Consider the following 16,528-nt stretch of genomic DNA (forward strand, 5'->3'; position numbering starts at 1 on the left):
TGTCACTGGCAGGTCTGCAGTTCAGTTGTGTGGCCTGTGCATCATACACAGGAGCCTCAGTCACTAGTAACCAAGGACAACTGAGCAGGTTTTTATTTTAGTAAAAAATAGGCAAATTTTGTAAGGTGTTTCTTTTTCTTTTTTTTTAACAAAAACACTAAGTGTCTTTTCTTGGTCCCTTTCCTCTGACTGACTGTGCAAAACTGGTTTGACTTTACTTTAATTGCATTTAAGGGAAGTGTACCAACCAATCAGTAGTTGAGCTTTGTGCCCCATTACTATGGAAGTTACCAGGGACACCTTATACCAGTATGCCTTCACCTGACAGACCTAAGTGCCTTTCCATTGTTGGCAGGTAACTATAGAAGGTAGATTATGAACATAAATGACACAATAAAAATATCTGTTGTAACACCACCTGTGTGACTAAACATGGTATTGGTCTGTTGTTTATTGCGACTCAACTCAGGGTTTCATCCAATTTCAGGCCAAAAGTAGAGATTACATCTCCTCCAGACAGAAGCAGGATTGTTTTTTCCAACCCAGTATTTCCTTCTCCTTGCACGATAAACAGCAAGTTAGAAACAAACGTCATAAAATGATGATTTAGAACTAATTCACTAAACAGTTCACTTTATTTTTTGGCAGAACTAGCAAGTTTAGGTTTTGTCTTTTTGGTGTTGATTACCTTTGGACCTGCTCTCTTTCCAATTGATCTCAAACAGACTATTACTGACGATCTCAAAATATCAACAATAATCGCTGTCCTGAAAGATGAACACACTGCCTCAAAGCATCTTCCCAAATTTCACTCTAGTATATTTATTTCATCAGTATCTGATAAAACTTCAGGTAAAACAGTTCCCTCCGTTTTCGGGGGTCGGGGGAATCACCACCACCACCAGGTAATGAAGGAAGGAAATCGTGATGTATTTTGGAGAATCTTTTCGATTCTTGCGAGAACATCTTGTGTTTTCCCCTCTTCACTTTCTTCACATAAAAAAGTTATTGCAGATGTCCCTTGGGTAAAGAGTGTCCGGTTCCCCCGTGTGGTAAACACAGGTTATAGGACACTGGCACTCATTTCACAGTGATGAGAGCTGCCTGCTCACAATGGTAAAATACACACATCAGATAAACACAAGCCACCAGGGAGGGGGCCCATTATTAACTGCTCTATTTTTTTTACACTCGCAACATGCCAGATACCATCGCAGCCATTTACTGTTTATCACAGTAGCACACAGGCATAAAGTAGCAATTGTGAGGAGGAAATTCGAAGGAAAAGAAAGGAAACATTATCCTTTCCATAGAATATATACTTAGCTGACAATATCAAAAGTATTAATTAACATTTGACACAAGTTCCCGCATTCCAGCAGCAACAATAAGTTGACATTATAACTGTACACAGATGATTCTGTGTTTACTCACATATTTAATTTTAACTTCAACGGTTTAGATTTTGAAATTTGTAGTCATGATGGAAATAATAATCAATCACATATTTCTAGGCTTGAAGATTAACTCTCGGTAAAACATTCTTTAATAGATTATTTTATATTTGTATTGATAGTGTATAGAGCATCAGTAAAATGCTTGTTTCTAAGAAAACACCAATCCAGGAAAGCTGCAATAACGAGACTGGGGTCGGGTTTTTTTTTTTTTTGTTTTTTTTTTTCCAGTCACTCATCCTATAAAAAGAAGATCTTGTTACCTCACAACAGGATTTTCCCGTTTGTATATATAAAAAAATCTGAATTGTTGATGTAAACAGATAAACTGTACAGAAAGAAGTGCCGCAGATTCAACAATTACATTTAACGTAAATTGGTTTCGTTCTGTCACAGGCTCTAACCCGATGTCTAAGTTGGATCTCCTGCGAGAACATGGGAAAAATGCGGTTTGGACACAATGGGATGAAGGGTACAGAAATGGCCCCCACCTCCGCCCACCAAAACCACATTTTGTTTCCTTCTCATGATGACAGGCAGCCCACAGGCATCACCTGTCCTCATTCAGGTGGCCCTGATTGGTTCACACCAACGCTGATCTTCACTGCTCAGTCTGCATAGACTTCAGATAAAGGCTTGAGTCTAAGCCCGGTGTGTGGATGTAACTGTCTGAGTCGGTCACTGACATAGGACAGAATGTGGACTTTTTACATCTCAATTGTTTTTTTGTTCGTCACACAGGTAATCTGAAGTTCACTTCTTTGATTTTGGAGAAATTGTATTATATTTTGTTACTTATTGCAAAATGATATTCATGATTTTTTTTTCTTCCATTTTAGATACAACATGCCTGGTCGAATGGTAAAGTAACATTAATAAGATTAGATGATTTGCAATTTGACGGCCCGCCTTGTTTTATATATATATAAATATATATACAATATATAGGCTATATATATAAGATATATACAGTATGTCTATGCTGCTAACACTTTGGGGTTTTTTTTTTCTTTCAGCATGTCTTAAAAAAATCTTAATGTTTTCCTCTACACTATCTCTTTTTTCTACCTAGTGTGTCCAATTATATCAATGACATCTACTGCGACAACGATGACCGTGACTTGGGACCTTTATGCCGGCAGTACAGTCTATAAGTTAGTCCTTGATGCAGCAGATAATAATGTTGCCCCAGTAATTACGTCATCACCAAGCACGGACACAGAGAAGACGGTTTTTGGCTTGTTACCTGGGACGTCCTATGAAGTTGAACTCACAGTCCTTAATTTTCTGGGTCCAATGTGCACAGATACTCAAACCGCATTCACAGGTAAAGGCATACGAGAGATTTGAAAAGTCAACAGAATCATTCAATGTGAAGTGACACTGAATTCCTCTCGACGTGTCCCACAGTGCCTGTGGCACCTCAGTTCACCACTTCTGTAGCTGTCTCAAGCACAGCTATAGACTTCGTATGGTCCAGTGTGAATGGGGCGGTGGATTACCACGTGGTCGTGACTGATCATAACAATGTCCTCATCAACTTTGAAGAAACTGTACAAGGTCTGGAAACACAAATAACCGGCCTTTCACCAAAAACAAAGTACGACTGCATCGTTTACGCCTCCAACACTGCTGGAAACAGTGCCAACAGCTTTAAGAGGACAATATGGACGTGTGAGTATATTTCCAACGCCGATTGACGTCTGTGGTCTTTTGTCAAAGTAAAATGTAAAAACTCTAGTACATTTGGTGCACTGATTTGACATGGTGTTTTTTTTCACAACATATCTCTGAACAAAGGCAGCGGTCCCTGACAAACTCTTCTCACTTTTTTAGTGACACAGCCTCCAAGTGAGCTTACGGTGGTATCATCTGAAGCAAATTCAATCGTGGTATCATGGCCTGCAGTAGACGGTGTCCTGTTGTATAAAGTGTCCCTGAAGGACACAGACAACCCAGACATTCTACCTGAGGTGGATGACACCTCAGCTTTATCCAAAACTTTTTCTACTCTGGAACCCTGCTCCAATTACGAGGTGTCTGTATCATCCCTCAACACTTTCTTGCTGGCTGGAGAACCTGTGATTTCTACTTACTCCACTGCAAGTGAGTGTTTTACCCATTAAAACAGGACAGTCCTGTACAGTTGACTTGTACACGGAACAGGACGATTGGTGAAAGTCATTTACAATGCTTTGAAGCCATGCTTTTAGAATGGAAGCAAACAGAGAAGTAGACTCCAAAAGGTTATTTAAAATTATTATTATTATTATACATAAACTAAGAATATTATTCATATTTATATATTTACACCTTCATGTTTGCACCTTTCCCACAGTTTGCAGTATATATTAGTATACTGTATATATTTCAATTGTGTATATTACACTTCTGCACTGTATCATACTAACTTCTGTGTTGTTCTTGTTTTTGTCATTTCCTGTGGTGTATGGTGGCTCAGTGGGACCACCCTCAGTTTGGTCGTAGCCCCCAGTAAAATGTCAGAAAAGACTTTTCTCTATTCTCCTGCCATCTGATTACACCTCTGTACGTTTTTTTTTCCAGATATAGTCTCTGCGGCAAACGTAATTCACAGCTACAGTTGCTCCGACAGCACGGTGACTGTGTCTTGGGACGCTGTGACGGGGGCCAACTCGTACAGAGTCGCTGCCAGTGATGGCACAAATCCCGATCTTGAATGTACAACGGTCAGCTCCCTGACATGTGACATAAATAATCTTCTGTGTGGTCAGACATACACGCTGACGGTGACGGCAATTTCTGACGACTGCTCCAGCAACTCAGTTTCCTCATTTAGTACAAGTAAGTAAAGCCAAGGTTGGAATAGTCTGTCACCCTTCAAAATGTCTGTTTGTTTGTTTTTATTTTTTACCAAAGACATGTTAAGTGCTACAGCAGAGGAGAGGGCAAGAGAAATGGGGACATAAAAGGATGTTAAATGCAGACCCCCGTATTCACGAATATTAAACACCATTCATTCTGAAGATTTATATTTACATACTGAAACAAATTCTGTTGTTTTTCAGTGCCCTGTACTCCAGTGTTTTCCAGCTTAGAGTATACTTGCAACAGCGACGTCGTCGTCTTCTCATGGGAACCAGTCAGTGACGTTCAATACTACATAGCCCACCAGAAGGACAACAACAACGTGGAGTCACCATGCATGACAGTGGACACCTCTTGTACATTCACCAGCATACAGTGTGGCCAGTCATACACGTACACTGTAGTAGCCTATTCCACGTTTGGGTGTCAAACTGAAGCTAGCAGTCCTCAGACAACTGATGCAGGTGAGTGGGAAGAAATGATTCATGTATTTCTGCCTCTTCCTTTTTATCATATGGTTAGGCATATTGTCTGTTCCATCAAAACATAACCATCAACATGTATTGATGTCAAGAGGACGCACTGATGTCACTGACGAGTATTGTCTGAGTTGAAAGTCCTAACTCTTAACCTTCAGTATCGTATTCCTCTGTTCCATTGATGTTCAAACCCACAATGCAGCAGTGATCAGACTGAGTCAACCCACCAAAGGGGCTTAGGGTGGGAATCCTGTATTGCATTGATTATTTTTTTACTCCAAAGCTAGAGGCTAGGCTAGCCCTGTTAGCACACCTCACGTCTTTTTCTTGGTGCTACAAATGCAGCTCTGTATCCTTTGAGTTGTAGCACAGTTTGCATGTCCATGTGTAACATTATTTTTTAATATAAATTCAAACTTGCCTCAATCTTTTTTATAAGAACAATGAAAAATTTTTAATATTTTGGACAATCACTCACATTTTTTTTCATCCCGTCAGGAGCCTTATCTCACTTACTGCAACAGATCACATGCACACATCCCTACACACTATTTGATATGTGGACCATTGATTTGATATTTTTTAAATTTATTTGTACAAGTGCATTTAAATGGATTATGCCACACTGAGTGGATCCATCCCCTCTCACAGGACTAATTTCTGTGAGATTTGACAGTAGTTGACATTAAGATGTTACATTTTTCTTTCTCACTGTCCCAGGTCCTTGTCAGCCAACAAACTTTGCAATCTCCAGTGACTGTCTGTCACTGCTCCAAGTATCTTGGGACCTTGCTGCTGGAGCTGACTCCTATCATGTGGAGGCCAGTGCAAACAATGGCCAAACCTACCAATGCACCTCAGAGACTGATAGCTGTGAGATTGCTAACGTGCCATGTGGGGAGCACTTGAGCATGACGATTACTTCATTAACAGATACCTGCAACGCCTTGCCTCTGCTGGGCAGCCCTTTTCAAACTGGTATGAAATGTTAATTCATATCTAAATTGTGTAAAACTAGACATATATATTTAAAAATAATGTCTTTTTAGTTCCATGTACCCCCACCGTGGTGTCTGCAACAAGTAGCTGCAGTCAGGACACCGCAACGGTCAGTTGGACCAATAGCCATGGTGCCATCTTCTACATTGCCAAGCTGGCATCAGGTGGAGTGGAGACACAAAACTGCAGAGCAATGGAAGACAGTTGCTTGTCAGAAGGCCTGGCTTGTGGACAGACTTACACAGTTACTGTGGTTGCCACAAACGCACTGTGCAACAGCAGTGACAGTGACGAAGTGACCTTCACACAACGTAGGTCGAAAGGATCTGTAAGCAATAAGACAAAAATACACAAGACATTGACAGTATCTGCACTTCCTTTCCAGCACCATGCACCCCCACCGACGTTGTGGCAACGCGAGATTGTGGAACTGAATCGGCTACAATAGTGTGGCAAAGTCATCAGGAAGATAGCGAGTACACGGTGACAATAGATGATGAACTAGGTTCGCTCACCTGTAACCCCACCAGTAACACCGACAACAGCTGCAGTATTGAGTCTCTAAGCTGTGATGTTACGTACACCGTCACTGTTACCGTTGCTGACGACACGTGTACGTTCACCTCAGCACCTGCTTCAATGGATTCAGGTAGGTATTCTGAACTGGTTCTTAATGTATGAAAAGGTCTTCTTTGACAAATTAAAGGATATATATCTCTACGCGTTTGTCTTTCTCCCAGTGCCCTGTGTCCCTCAAAATGCCGGGGCCACTCAGAATTGTGATACTGAGGAAGTGACAATCACCTGGGATAACGCAGTATTTCCTGACAGCTACACTGCCACCATTACTGGAGGAGCTAGCCCTGTAATGTGTACTTCTGCACAATCACCATGCATTCAGTCAGGACTCCCATGCGGAACCTCCTACGATGTGGTTGTTGCCTCTGAGCATACGGGATGTTTCAGCACGGACAGTGAACCGATAACAGTGGAAACACGTGAGGTTTTTTTTTTTTCTAAAACCGTAATTACAGCTGTTGGATTCATCCACATCTCCCTTAAATGGTGACTTTTATCTTATTTCTTTTTATTTGTCTTTAGCACTGTGCACCATCTCTAATGTGGCAGCCAGTGGTGCTCTGTCTCCTGTTACTGTGTCGTGGGACAGCACTGATGATCTCTTTACTTATACTGTCACTGCCACTGCCACTGATGATGATCACACACACGTGTGTGTGGGTACTACGACCTGTGACATCACTGACCTCCACTGTGGAACGGACTACACGATTACAGTTGACGGAGCAGATTGTTCAGCTGAAATGAGCGGCGTCCTCAGCACAGGTATCGAACCACCAACCAACAGTCACCGACTGAGGGGCTTCTGTTAGGGGGCAGTCACTGCAGGCACTTTCTTACCAACTACAGTATGATTAAATGATTCAGAAAGAGCGTGTAGCTTCAACCACCTGCTGCCCCCTGCTGGTGGGCTGAGAACCTATTTGCAATTCCTTGGCCCACAGGTTGAATAAACTGCTACTCTGTTGTTTAATAATTAAAAAATATATATAATATCGAGAACTTTTCAAAAAACATAACACCAGAAATTAATGACCCTGCAATGTAGACAAACCATTACACACTTTTTGTGACTCCTCATAGTGAAATCAAATTATATATTTTTTATTAATTATATTACTGTTTCTTTTAAACACATTGTTTGCAGCTGAGGAACATATAGTTCTCAGCCAGTAGTCAATAAATTGTAGAGCTCCTCAAAATTCAAAATCCATACACCGCTATTGCCTTACATTATGTTAATATTTCCTTCTGTCAACCCATAACGTAACCTCAGGTGTCCACTGGGTATTATGAGAAAGTCAGACCTACTAACAGTGCTTTCAATAGTAGGTTTTATTGGCATTTCTATTGGTAACTACATTATTCAACACAATGCCAATGTGCTGGTGAACACAGGTATGCAAACTGATACTGGGCTAGGATTTTAATCTGACTACATACAGTATGTAGTAACCTGCAGACTTTAAAGCCATTTAAGCTAAGGAAGCTAATGTGGACATGCTGATTAGAGAACAGTTTTGGAACAGTGATATCTCTCCTTGTCCTTCCCAGCTCCTTGTACACCCACTGATGTTGGGGTTTCGATTGACTGCCAAGCGGAGTCTGCCCAGCTGTCATGGACGGCCAGCAGCACCGCTATAGAATACATAGGTGCTGCCGAGACTGACCAAGGAGACCAGCTGCACTGCACCACTGACGTGACTACCTGTACCATAGACGGACTGACTTGTGGGACTACTTATAGTTTCAAAGTCCTGGCCTCAGACGATACATATAACAGTTCCTTCAGCGAAGAATTGGTGAAAGGGGGAGGTAAACTATACAATTTACTGTGAGATTTTAAAGTTTTTTTTTTACTTTTATTGTGTAACTAAAGCATTGCTTTAATCCTCTCCAGCACTCTGCCCTCCAAGCAATGTTCATGTGCAGCTGGAGATGATGAATTGGATGATCCAGGTCACAGGATTTGGCTGGACACCGGTGTCCTGCAGTGACACTGAGTACTTGTTGACAATAGTAGGAAACAAATATGGAAACACTGCTCAAAAGATAGAGCTCAAATCCTACTGGACAGATGGAAACTACTTTGAATTGATGATTCCGTGCAGTACAACCTATGAGGCTACAGTGCAGAGCAGAAAAGGAAATGTTGTCAGTGACCCCTCCACTGCTTTCAGTGGAGAGACAGGTAAGATACCGAACATTTAGAGTACCGTTTTTAATCGTTTGTATTTCAAATGGTTGAATTAATGCTAGATCTCTGAGTTAACTGGTTTGGTATCACTCATGTCCCTTTTTTCAGATCAGATTGTTGAAAATCATTTACTAATGTTATGGACTGAATAAATTAGAACTAACTGCACCTTAAGCAGCACAGTAATATGAAAAAAGGTTTGCTCTGTGAGGTAGAACTGTGGACTTTTGAATGTCGCCACATGATGTTTTTCTCAATAAGTTTAAGTACCTCAGTGAAGTTAGAAGGAAGAGGAAGTTGGACTTGTTACACATGAAATGTATGGAATATGTAAAACGTTCACGCTACGGTGATATTCCATCACAAAAGTGGGGCATTTAAGTGGAAGCGTGCAGCAGTGATTTCCTCATGTCAATACTTCAACATTGAAATAAAAGCCAACAGTGGTGGGTATATGACAACAGAAAAATGTTAACATCTCAGTAACACGTCATGTGGCCGTGCGCATCAATGACAGCTTGACAACGACTCATCTCATGCTGCTCAAAAGTCAACTGAGGCTGAGAACAGCAAATTGTGCAAAAAGTATTAAAATATTTAATAGTTGGAAATAAAAGTTCAAACGTTTAGAGAAGCTCACACTAAGTTCACCTGTAAAGATTATAGTACGTCTTAGGTCCAACTCTTAACTAACTTAACATTTACTTTTTCTTACAGCTCCTTGTTATCCACGTCAAGCAGTATACACCAACTCCGGAAGCATTTCTGTTACATGGAGTCCTGTACAACCAGCTACAACATACACGGTGTATGACAACAGTGTCACACCAAGGGTTGAGCTGTGCAGCAGTGTTGCCCCGCCCTGCACTGTCTCCACCGACAATGTTGACAACATGGTGATCACAGCCAGCAATGATATTGGGGAGAGTTATCCACGACCCATCCAAACTGGGACTATCAATTTTATAGGTGAGTTCATGTTACACTTTAGTGTAACAGATTTGGGCTGATGACCTTCATACAGCAGGGTTTTTTTTGTTTTAAATTTAAGGCACATGATACATCCAATTTTCATGATGGCACAATTTCATCTCTTTTTTTGTCACGTTTGTTTCCCAGATCCATTTCTTTTAATCGACGAAGTCAATTCAGGATGGATTACTCTCAACTGGACTCCAGTGGATAATGCCTCAGAATATAATCTATATTATAGACTAGGTGACCCAACTGCTCCCCCCACAACGATGCTAGTGGATTGCTTGATGAAGAAATTCTATTACCAGAGCCCCAGCACAGTGTACTGCTTCTCTGTGGCTGCCACTCTCCTTAGCGGACCTGGACCAGAGTCCAACATGTTTTGTGTTGAAACAGGTCCAGTAACGATTCCAATAGCACCAGCAGAATAATATCTGCTACAGATTTTCCAGCTACAGCAAGACACATCCATACTTGTTGATACATTTGTAGAAATGATTTGTCATGGGTTGAGGACATATATTTTAATCTAAGACTTTGTTTGCTTGCTTTTCCAAAAGGTATATCCACTTTATAAATGATATACTAGTGGCAATAAAGGAAATATATCAATGTTTCATGTGTCCAGAGAATTAACATCTGTCCTTTCTATTTGATCATTTTCACACTACACACAAAACACCTGTTCATCTATTCTTTGCTTTTCCAAAAAATAAATTGTAAGTTTTTATAGCATTAAATGTGATGGCATTGGAGTGGAAATGCATGTGTTTGTAAAAGTGTTTTTAATAGAAAAAAAAATGCATCATAGCAACAACAGAATCACAGCACAAGCAAAGCTCAGGCATGTGGTCAAAAAAACAAAAACAAAAAAATAAATTCCCTCTTTTTAAACAGCCCTGTAAAGGATTAAAACATTTTGAGGCCAAGTACACACAATCACTGACAGACAGACCTGACAGTGTTGGGCCACTAAGCTATAGTATGGATTTGGATCTGTGTATACTGTTCAAAAAATGTCTAATTCGACGTCAACAGATAAAGGTGGTCAGATATACAGACAATACAATCCAATTCCACTCAGGCTCAGTAAAAAGGGACAATTTTCCAGCCTAAACAACAGCTTTAACCGAAACGTCAATGTTGGATTAGAATCCATTTTACATATGGACTACAGCCAAAGCAGTCATCAAGGTCTATCTGAAAAGTTATGCGTAGACAGCTTCCAAAACATTGTATATACAAACTCATCTTCAACCCAGGGCAGGAAGAATTAACCACAAAAATTAAAAACGACAGTTTTGATTTGCCTTTCCCCAAATTTCAAGTAAAAACTAACAAGACTATAATTGGGAGTGAAAAAGGCAGAAAACAACAAAGAAATGCAACATTGCATCATCCAGAGACATATCCAGAAACCGCTTTGCTAAAATACCTTCTTTTCAGCACAAGTGGCAGATCAGACAACTGGGTAGAAAATATACAGAGAATAAAAGAGAGAATATTGCTGCGAGGTGACTTTTACTCAGTGCTCCGACTCCTCTTGCGTTCACTATGTTTATTATTCTGATCATTACTGGACTCCCTCTGGTGGTGGCTCCTGTCTTTGCTACGGCTCCGTTTGTGGGACCGCCGTTCTCCATCTCTCTCCCTGTCTCTCTCTCTGCTGTGGCTGCGGTCCCGTCTCTTGGTCTTCTCCTCTCCACTCTTGTGCCTTTTTTCCTTGCTGCGACTCCGACTGGACCTTTTGGTCTTCCTCTCTTCTTTGTGTCTCTCCCTGTCGTCTTTGTGTCTCCTGTCGTCGCTCTCCCCTCTGCTCTTTTTCTCCCTGGACTTCTCCCTATCACTGCCTCTGTCCTTGTGGTGGTCCCTGTCCTTCTTCCTGCTTCTGTCATCTCCACCGTCTCTTTCTTTTTCCCGCCGTTCGCTTCTTCGCTCTCTGCTGCCACTACGACTTCTTCTGCGTTCTCGTCTGTCTTGGTTCCTATCTGGGCTGCGGGAACGCCGCCTCTCTCTCTCCCTATCTCTGTCCCTGCCCTCCCTCTCCTTTCGTTGCCGGTCACGCTCCCTATCGAGTTCACGGTCAAAGCTAGGGCCACGGCGATCTCGTTCACGGTGGTGGCTTCTGCTCCTCGATCGTTTGGGTGTCTGGCGTGGGCTTGGTGTTTTTTTGGGTGTCCTGCACGAAAAAGTAAGGAAACTCTAAAAACAAAAACATGCAGAAAATACATTCCAGAAATATATATAATAATAAATAATCCACTCTTTAGTGCCTCCAGCGTTAACGTAATATAGCTGAGAACAAGTGAAGCACACGATGTATTCTTGCACAAGTAAGAGTGGAAGCATTGGTGGAGCCATCCAGTGTGTGGGGCAGGATTATAATAATTACTCTGTTTGTGACCAGAACTCCAGATACATAAATATTTGGCAAATCCCAGACAATAGCAATTTAAATATGTTCCCTCTAAAAGGTCTGTAGTCAGCATGGCATTTAAAAGAAAAATAAAATTACCTGGAGCGCCGTCTATCACCTTGCCTTCCTGAATCACCAAATGCAGCTTCTTCCTCATTTGTCTCCTTTTGAATAGTCTTGCGAGGCCTTGCCTTCATCTGCTGGTCAATAATCTTCTGAACTGGAACTGGGATCCGAGGGAAAAGGGTGGAAAACCATTCCAGTTTGGTCAGAAACGATCGCAACATCTCTCCGACGGTCATGACACAACCACCTCCTGCTTTCACGTCAAGCTCCTTAGGGAAAAAAATTTCGAAAAACAATTGGCCAGGAGCCCAAAAGAAAAACATTACCACACATATAATGAAACAAATACAAATTCTTTGCTCTTCAAATTTGGCCTTATATTAAAAAGCATTTTGTGATGACCAATTACTGAACCTTCACCTCTGTTCATCTAGCTTAATCTTGCAAATCAAATATTTATTCAGTCAGATAGTAATACTATTTTCTGCTACTGACTAGACACAACAATGTCATCAATGTAACAAACTTGTTTTTTTCTCCATGGTGTGAACAGGTTCCTAAAATCTGTGTTTACAAAGTGGGCTCAGATGATCAAGCAAAGGGTCAAAATATTATACCAGTAAAAAGACAGCAGCCTTTCAAATCTCAGTATTATTTTACATGTCTGTATTTTTCTGAAAGCTATAAAAGAAGATAAATGAGCATGTAATATGAAAATAAATCCTCCATGAGGTCAAGAAACAGACAAAGAAGCCGTGAATTCCTCCATTTCCCTGAAAAAGAATCAACTCTTGGGTCAAATAGAGATGCCCACAGTGTAAGCACAGGTTGGAACAGGGAGACAAGTGCACACCAGTTGAAAAGCCATCAACTTAAAATGGTAGAGAACATCTTCTTTGCACTCACACACTCAAACCAACAGTGCTGAGATACATTTTCCAATTCACCTGCCGCACAATTGGCATCTAAAGAAAAAAACAGGGCAATTAACCAGTTGTGTAGGATCAATTCATATATATATATATAAAGCAAAGGAACTTCAAATGAGGCCTGGTTGCACAGTGTGGGACAATTACATTTTAGTAAAATAAAATGTGTAAAATAATTACGTACAGTGACGTTTGACATGTGGTGTAATCCTGCTTGTTTGTTTTTGAGAATTTACCAATTTCAAATATAATTTGATTTTGTGCAACAAGTCCTTAAATAACAGAGCATGCTTTAATACAACAGCTGACTTTAAAGATTAACTCAGCATCATGTGTGGTACTTACCCAGAAAAAAACCCCTCAGAAGCAGAGAAGCGAGCAAGTAACTTAGCAATTTGGGTTCGAAGGACAGAAACTAATGACAATTAAGCCAAATGAAGGCAAAGGTGAAAAATCAGTTAAATGAGCACCACAAGTGGGGAACATACAGCTTTGAACATGTACAGTGCAAGGATTTACTGGTAAGTCAGAAAGAAATATCAAATTATTACCCAAGATGACATACCTCCTCATCATCCAGGAAGCCGTCGTACCAGTCAATCAGATCACTTGGTGGCTGAGTGTATCTGACAAAATTAAAACAGATCAGATTCTTAGAAGATATCATTTAATACCACTAATTTCAACTATACATGTTGACTTTTTGTTTTTTTGGAGAAGAATTAGGACTGACTAGAAACAACCATGATTTACATCTTTTGACTCTAGTGGGAATGCATCAGCCTTAGTCAAACAGATAAATAGAGCATACCTTATGTACATGAAGCCTAGTGCTCTGATGTAAGGAGAGTCTGTGTGAGTGATTAGACCCATAAGTTGTTTCCGAGTCAGCTTTAGGGTAAAGAGCTTGTACAGAAGACAGAAAGCAGTAGACACGATACCACCAGTTCCAACACCACGCACCTGAAATGAAAAAAGAAAAAAAAGAAACAAGTGAATCACTAAAACCATGTCAATAATGAATTATTTGTGTACGTGTATCAGTTAGGTTCCAACAAATATGAAACATCACCCAGGTTTCTTTGGAAAAAAATACACAAGGGCTAAGAGACGGGGAATGAAAGGCACGTACTTCTCACTTACCCCTCCGCACATTCCAGTCTGGCCAGCAGTCTTTCTGCTCCCCTTTTCCCAGGGCTCAACATGAGTCACCTGTAGCCACAAAGAGGACAACATAATGATATACTGATACTCATAACTAACATAATTACATTATGAGGAAAATACTTTTAAAAGGACAAGCTACACTTGCCACAAACCAAACATATAATAAAACTCTAGTGCAAAATAAGGGATACAAGATTTGTAAACATTTTCCCAATGAAGTTATTACCCTTAGAGCACACTGCACGTCATCTAAAGCGGTTGCCCATGATGCAACTTTTAAAAGAGATTTTGCCAAAACACTTCGTAAGTTGACGATACACTGGCTTATCCCACACTTGAATAACAGAAAAATAACAAACCAATTCTTTGTTTTTAATTTTCTATTCTTTGCGTATTTCAGTTCAAGGCAGTTGACGGCGCCAAATCACCAAAATCAACACAATTGATAAACCTACTTTTAGACCGATTAAAAACCATGAGTCAAAACAAGGAACGGTAAATTTTCGCAAAGCGAAAACAAAAGACCGATTTTTGTAGACTGCGGCAAATTGCGGGCTTCCCCTATTACACTGGTAGCATGCGGCTTAGCATCCGCTAATGTTACCTTGAAGTAGATCTCGTCCACAACTTCGTGGTACGTCTTTAGCTCGTACAGCTGGACTTTGAAATAGGGAGATGACAGTACGTTGGTTAGAATCATGGGGTTGAGGTTCATAGTCTTTTCGTTGCCCCACAGAGGCAATACATTTCCATGTTTCCCCGACGGAGGCTTGCTGACGGCCTGTGTTGGTGGCTGGCTCCCGACGTTAGCCATATTAGTTTAATCCAGCACCACTAACTCTGTCTCATGTGCGCACATTAGCCTACACAATGGTGTATAGTAAAAAGAAGTCCTTTAGAGAACAACCCGCCCAGGTGTTAAATATAAATATGTTCTGAAATAAATAATGAACTCCCGCCGCCGCTTAAGATTAGAAAACCTGCTGTGGAGGAACCGGAAGTGAATCGCTGGTGGCGCAGTCTGAGCGGAAGTGTCGCAGTCTGAGCGGAAGTGTCGCAGTCTGAACGGAAGTGTCGCAGTCTGAACGGAAGTGCCTCTGTAATTGGATTTTATTTTTTCAAAAACTTATAAAAGAGATCAACAAAAGTAGACGCATATATACATATTGAACAAAGACGAGAATATTCAGGAAACCCCACGAAATTTTATTAATTTGAAATGGTCTCAATTGAGCTTATTTTTGAAGCTTTTTATTTTAAAATTAAATTCTAAATCATTTAAACTTTAAATTTCAAAAACAAGTTTGCTGATATATATTTAGACAGTGCTTGAGTTCAAACACCAGACATAACAAAAATTTACTCTACCTACTTCCTAAATTTCCCAAAGGGAACTCCTGAGGGATTAATAAAGTGCTATCTATCTATCTATCTATCTATCTATCTATCTATCTATCTATCTATCTATCTATCTATGTGCACAGCTGGCCCACAAAAGCTGGAAGCAATTCATATATAAAGTGTATGACTTTTTATCTACAGATATAACCTAAACCACACTTATATTTACCTTCTCAGATTGAAAAAAGCATATGGTTTTAAATAATCACATATAATCTCATTTTGATAACCGAATGTAAGGCATGTCATGTACATCTTTTCACATTTATGATTGTTGATAAAACATTTTACACAAACACATTTAGAGGCAGATTTAAAGAACAAACTGTAGATGTATAAAAAAAACACACATTTTCCTCAGGTGCTTTAGAATTGTAGGATAGTAAATCCCAGGGCAAAGGAGAATAGTAATAAAATAAATAGGAATAAGTAATAATAATAATAAAGCCTTAAGAAAGCCTTAATTTGGATCAACAAACTCTTTTCTCGCAGTAAAAACAAAGTCATTCAGTTTAACAGTACAGGACTAACATTATTGTCAGTATTGATGTGACAATCTAGCCTCATCATGCTCAAAATGTCACAATGTCACACATCATGTTTGGGTCACAAGCCAAGTGACGCAGAAGTGTTTATGTTTAAAGACACAAAGAGAGCCACAAAACATTTAAAGGCAGACGTTTTATGATTGCCCTTCATATAAAACATAAACTATGTTCCAAATTGTGACATCTTTTTTAAAAAAGTACATACAGACTTGTTTGAATGCACTTATTAAATTTTAAATTAAGTTTAGCAAAATATGAAAATATAAAAAGATATTCATAGTAAAAAAAAATGAATAGCATTATATCTTTTTAAATGACAAACAAGTCCAAAGGACAGTAGGGAGCCATGACACAGTGTAACCCCTAGCATATCACATGGTGACTAGTTCAACGGTTACAATAAATACATCTTTTAACCTCTGTAAAGTTGCAGTCCTTGCCTTTTGTCGATATATACAGTATGAGGACCAG

The 16,528-nt window shown here is 40.0% G+C and overlaps 2 protein-coding genes across 3 annotated transcripts; one reads left to right on the forward strand and one right to left on the reverse strand.

Annotated features, from left to right (window-relative positions):
- Positions 1-1,990: 1,990 nt before the first annotated feature.
- LOC103395981 (fibronectin type III domain-containing protein 7-like) lies at positions 1,991-10,723 on the forward strand. Its single transcript, XM_008333859.3, has 16 exons — positions 1,991-2,195; positions 2,294-2,315; positions 2,527-2,781; positions 2,865-3,128; positions 3,291-3,560; positions 4,020-4,277; positions 4,502-4,765; positions 5,501-5,758; positions 5,830-6,090; positions 6,165-6,428; positions 6,520-6,777; positions 6,881-7,123; positions 7,913-8,173; positions 8,259-8,549; positions 9,273-9,524; positions 9,675-10,723. Exons 1-16 carry the CDS (start codon positions 2,151-2,153, stop codon positions 9,959-9,961), a joined length of 3,753 nt encoding a protein of 1,250 aa, XP_008332081.1. The 5' UTR covers positions 1,991-2,150; the 3' UTR covers positions 9,962-10,723.
- prpf38b (pre-mRNA processing factor 38B) lies at positions 10,301-15,122 on the reverse strand. Of its 2 annotated transcripts, XM_008333860.3 has the most exons (6): positions 14,713-15,122; positions 14,085-14,153; positions 13,753-13,904; positions 13,507-13,567; positions 12,046-12,281; positions 10,301-11,709 (listed from the first exon to the last, which is right to left on the reverse strand). In XM_008333860.3, the coding sequence occupies exons 1-6, from the start codon at positions 14,920-14,922 to the stop codon at positions 11,052-11,054; spliced, it is 1,386 nt and encodes a 461-aa protein (XP_008332082.1). In that variant the 5' UTR covers positions 14,923-15,122; the 3' UTR covers positions 10,301-11,051. The 2 variants fall into 2 exon arrangements, with proteins under 2 accessions (XP_008332082.1, XP_024922066.1); XM_025066298.1 differs by lacking the exons at positions 14,085-14,153; positions 14,713-15,122 and having other exon boundaries at positions 12,919-13,567; positions 13,753-13,840.
- Positions 15,123-16,528: the final 1,406 nt, after the last annotated feature.

Source organism: Cynoglossus semilaevis, chromosome 20 (genome assembly GCF_000523025.1).
Source record: "Cynoglossus semilaevis isolate Cse_v1.0 chromosome 20, Cse_v1.0, whole genome shotgun sequence".
Lineage (NCBI taxonomy): Eukaryota > Metazoa > Chordata > Actinopteri > Pleuronectiformes > Cynoglossidae > Cynoglossus > Cynoglossus semilaevis.

Coding starts and splice junctions, on each gene's coding strand:
- LOC103395981 (XM_008333859.3), top strand. CDS start 2,151: ATGTGGACTTTTTACATCTCAATTGTTTTTTTGTTCGTCACACAG. Junction 4,766..5,500: donor TCCTCAGACAACTGATGCAG/GTGAGTGGGAAG, acceptor TCACTGTCCCAG/GTCCTTGTCAGCCAACAAAC. Junction 6,778..6,880: donor ACCGATAACAGTGGAAACAC/GTGAGGTTTTTT, acceptor ATTTGTCTTTAG/CACTGTGCACCATCTCTAAT.
- prpf38b (XM_008333860.3), bottom strand. CDS start 14,922: ATGGCTAACGTCGGGAGCCAGCCACCAACACAGGCCGTCAGCAAGCCT. Junction 12,282..13,506: donor GCTTCCTGGATGATGAGGAG/GTATGTCATCTT, acceptor TTTTTCCCTAAG/GAGCTTGACGTGAAAGCAGG. Junction 11,710..12,045: donor GGTGATAGACGGCGCTCCAG/GTAATTTTATTT, acceptor TTTTTCGTGCAG/GACACCCAAAAAAACACCAA.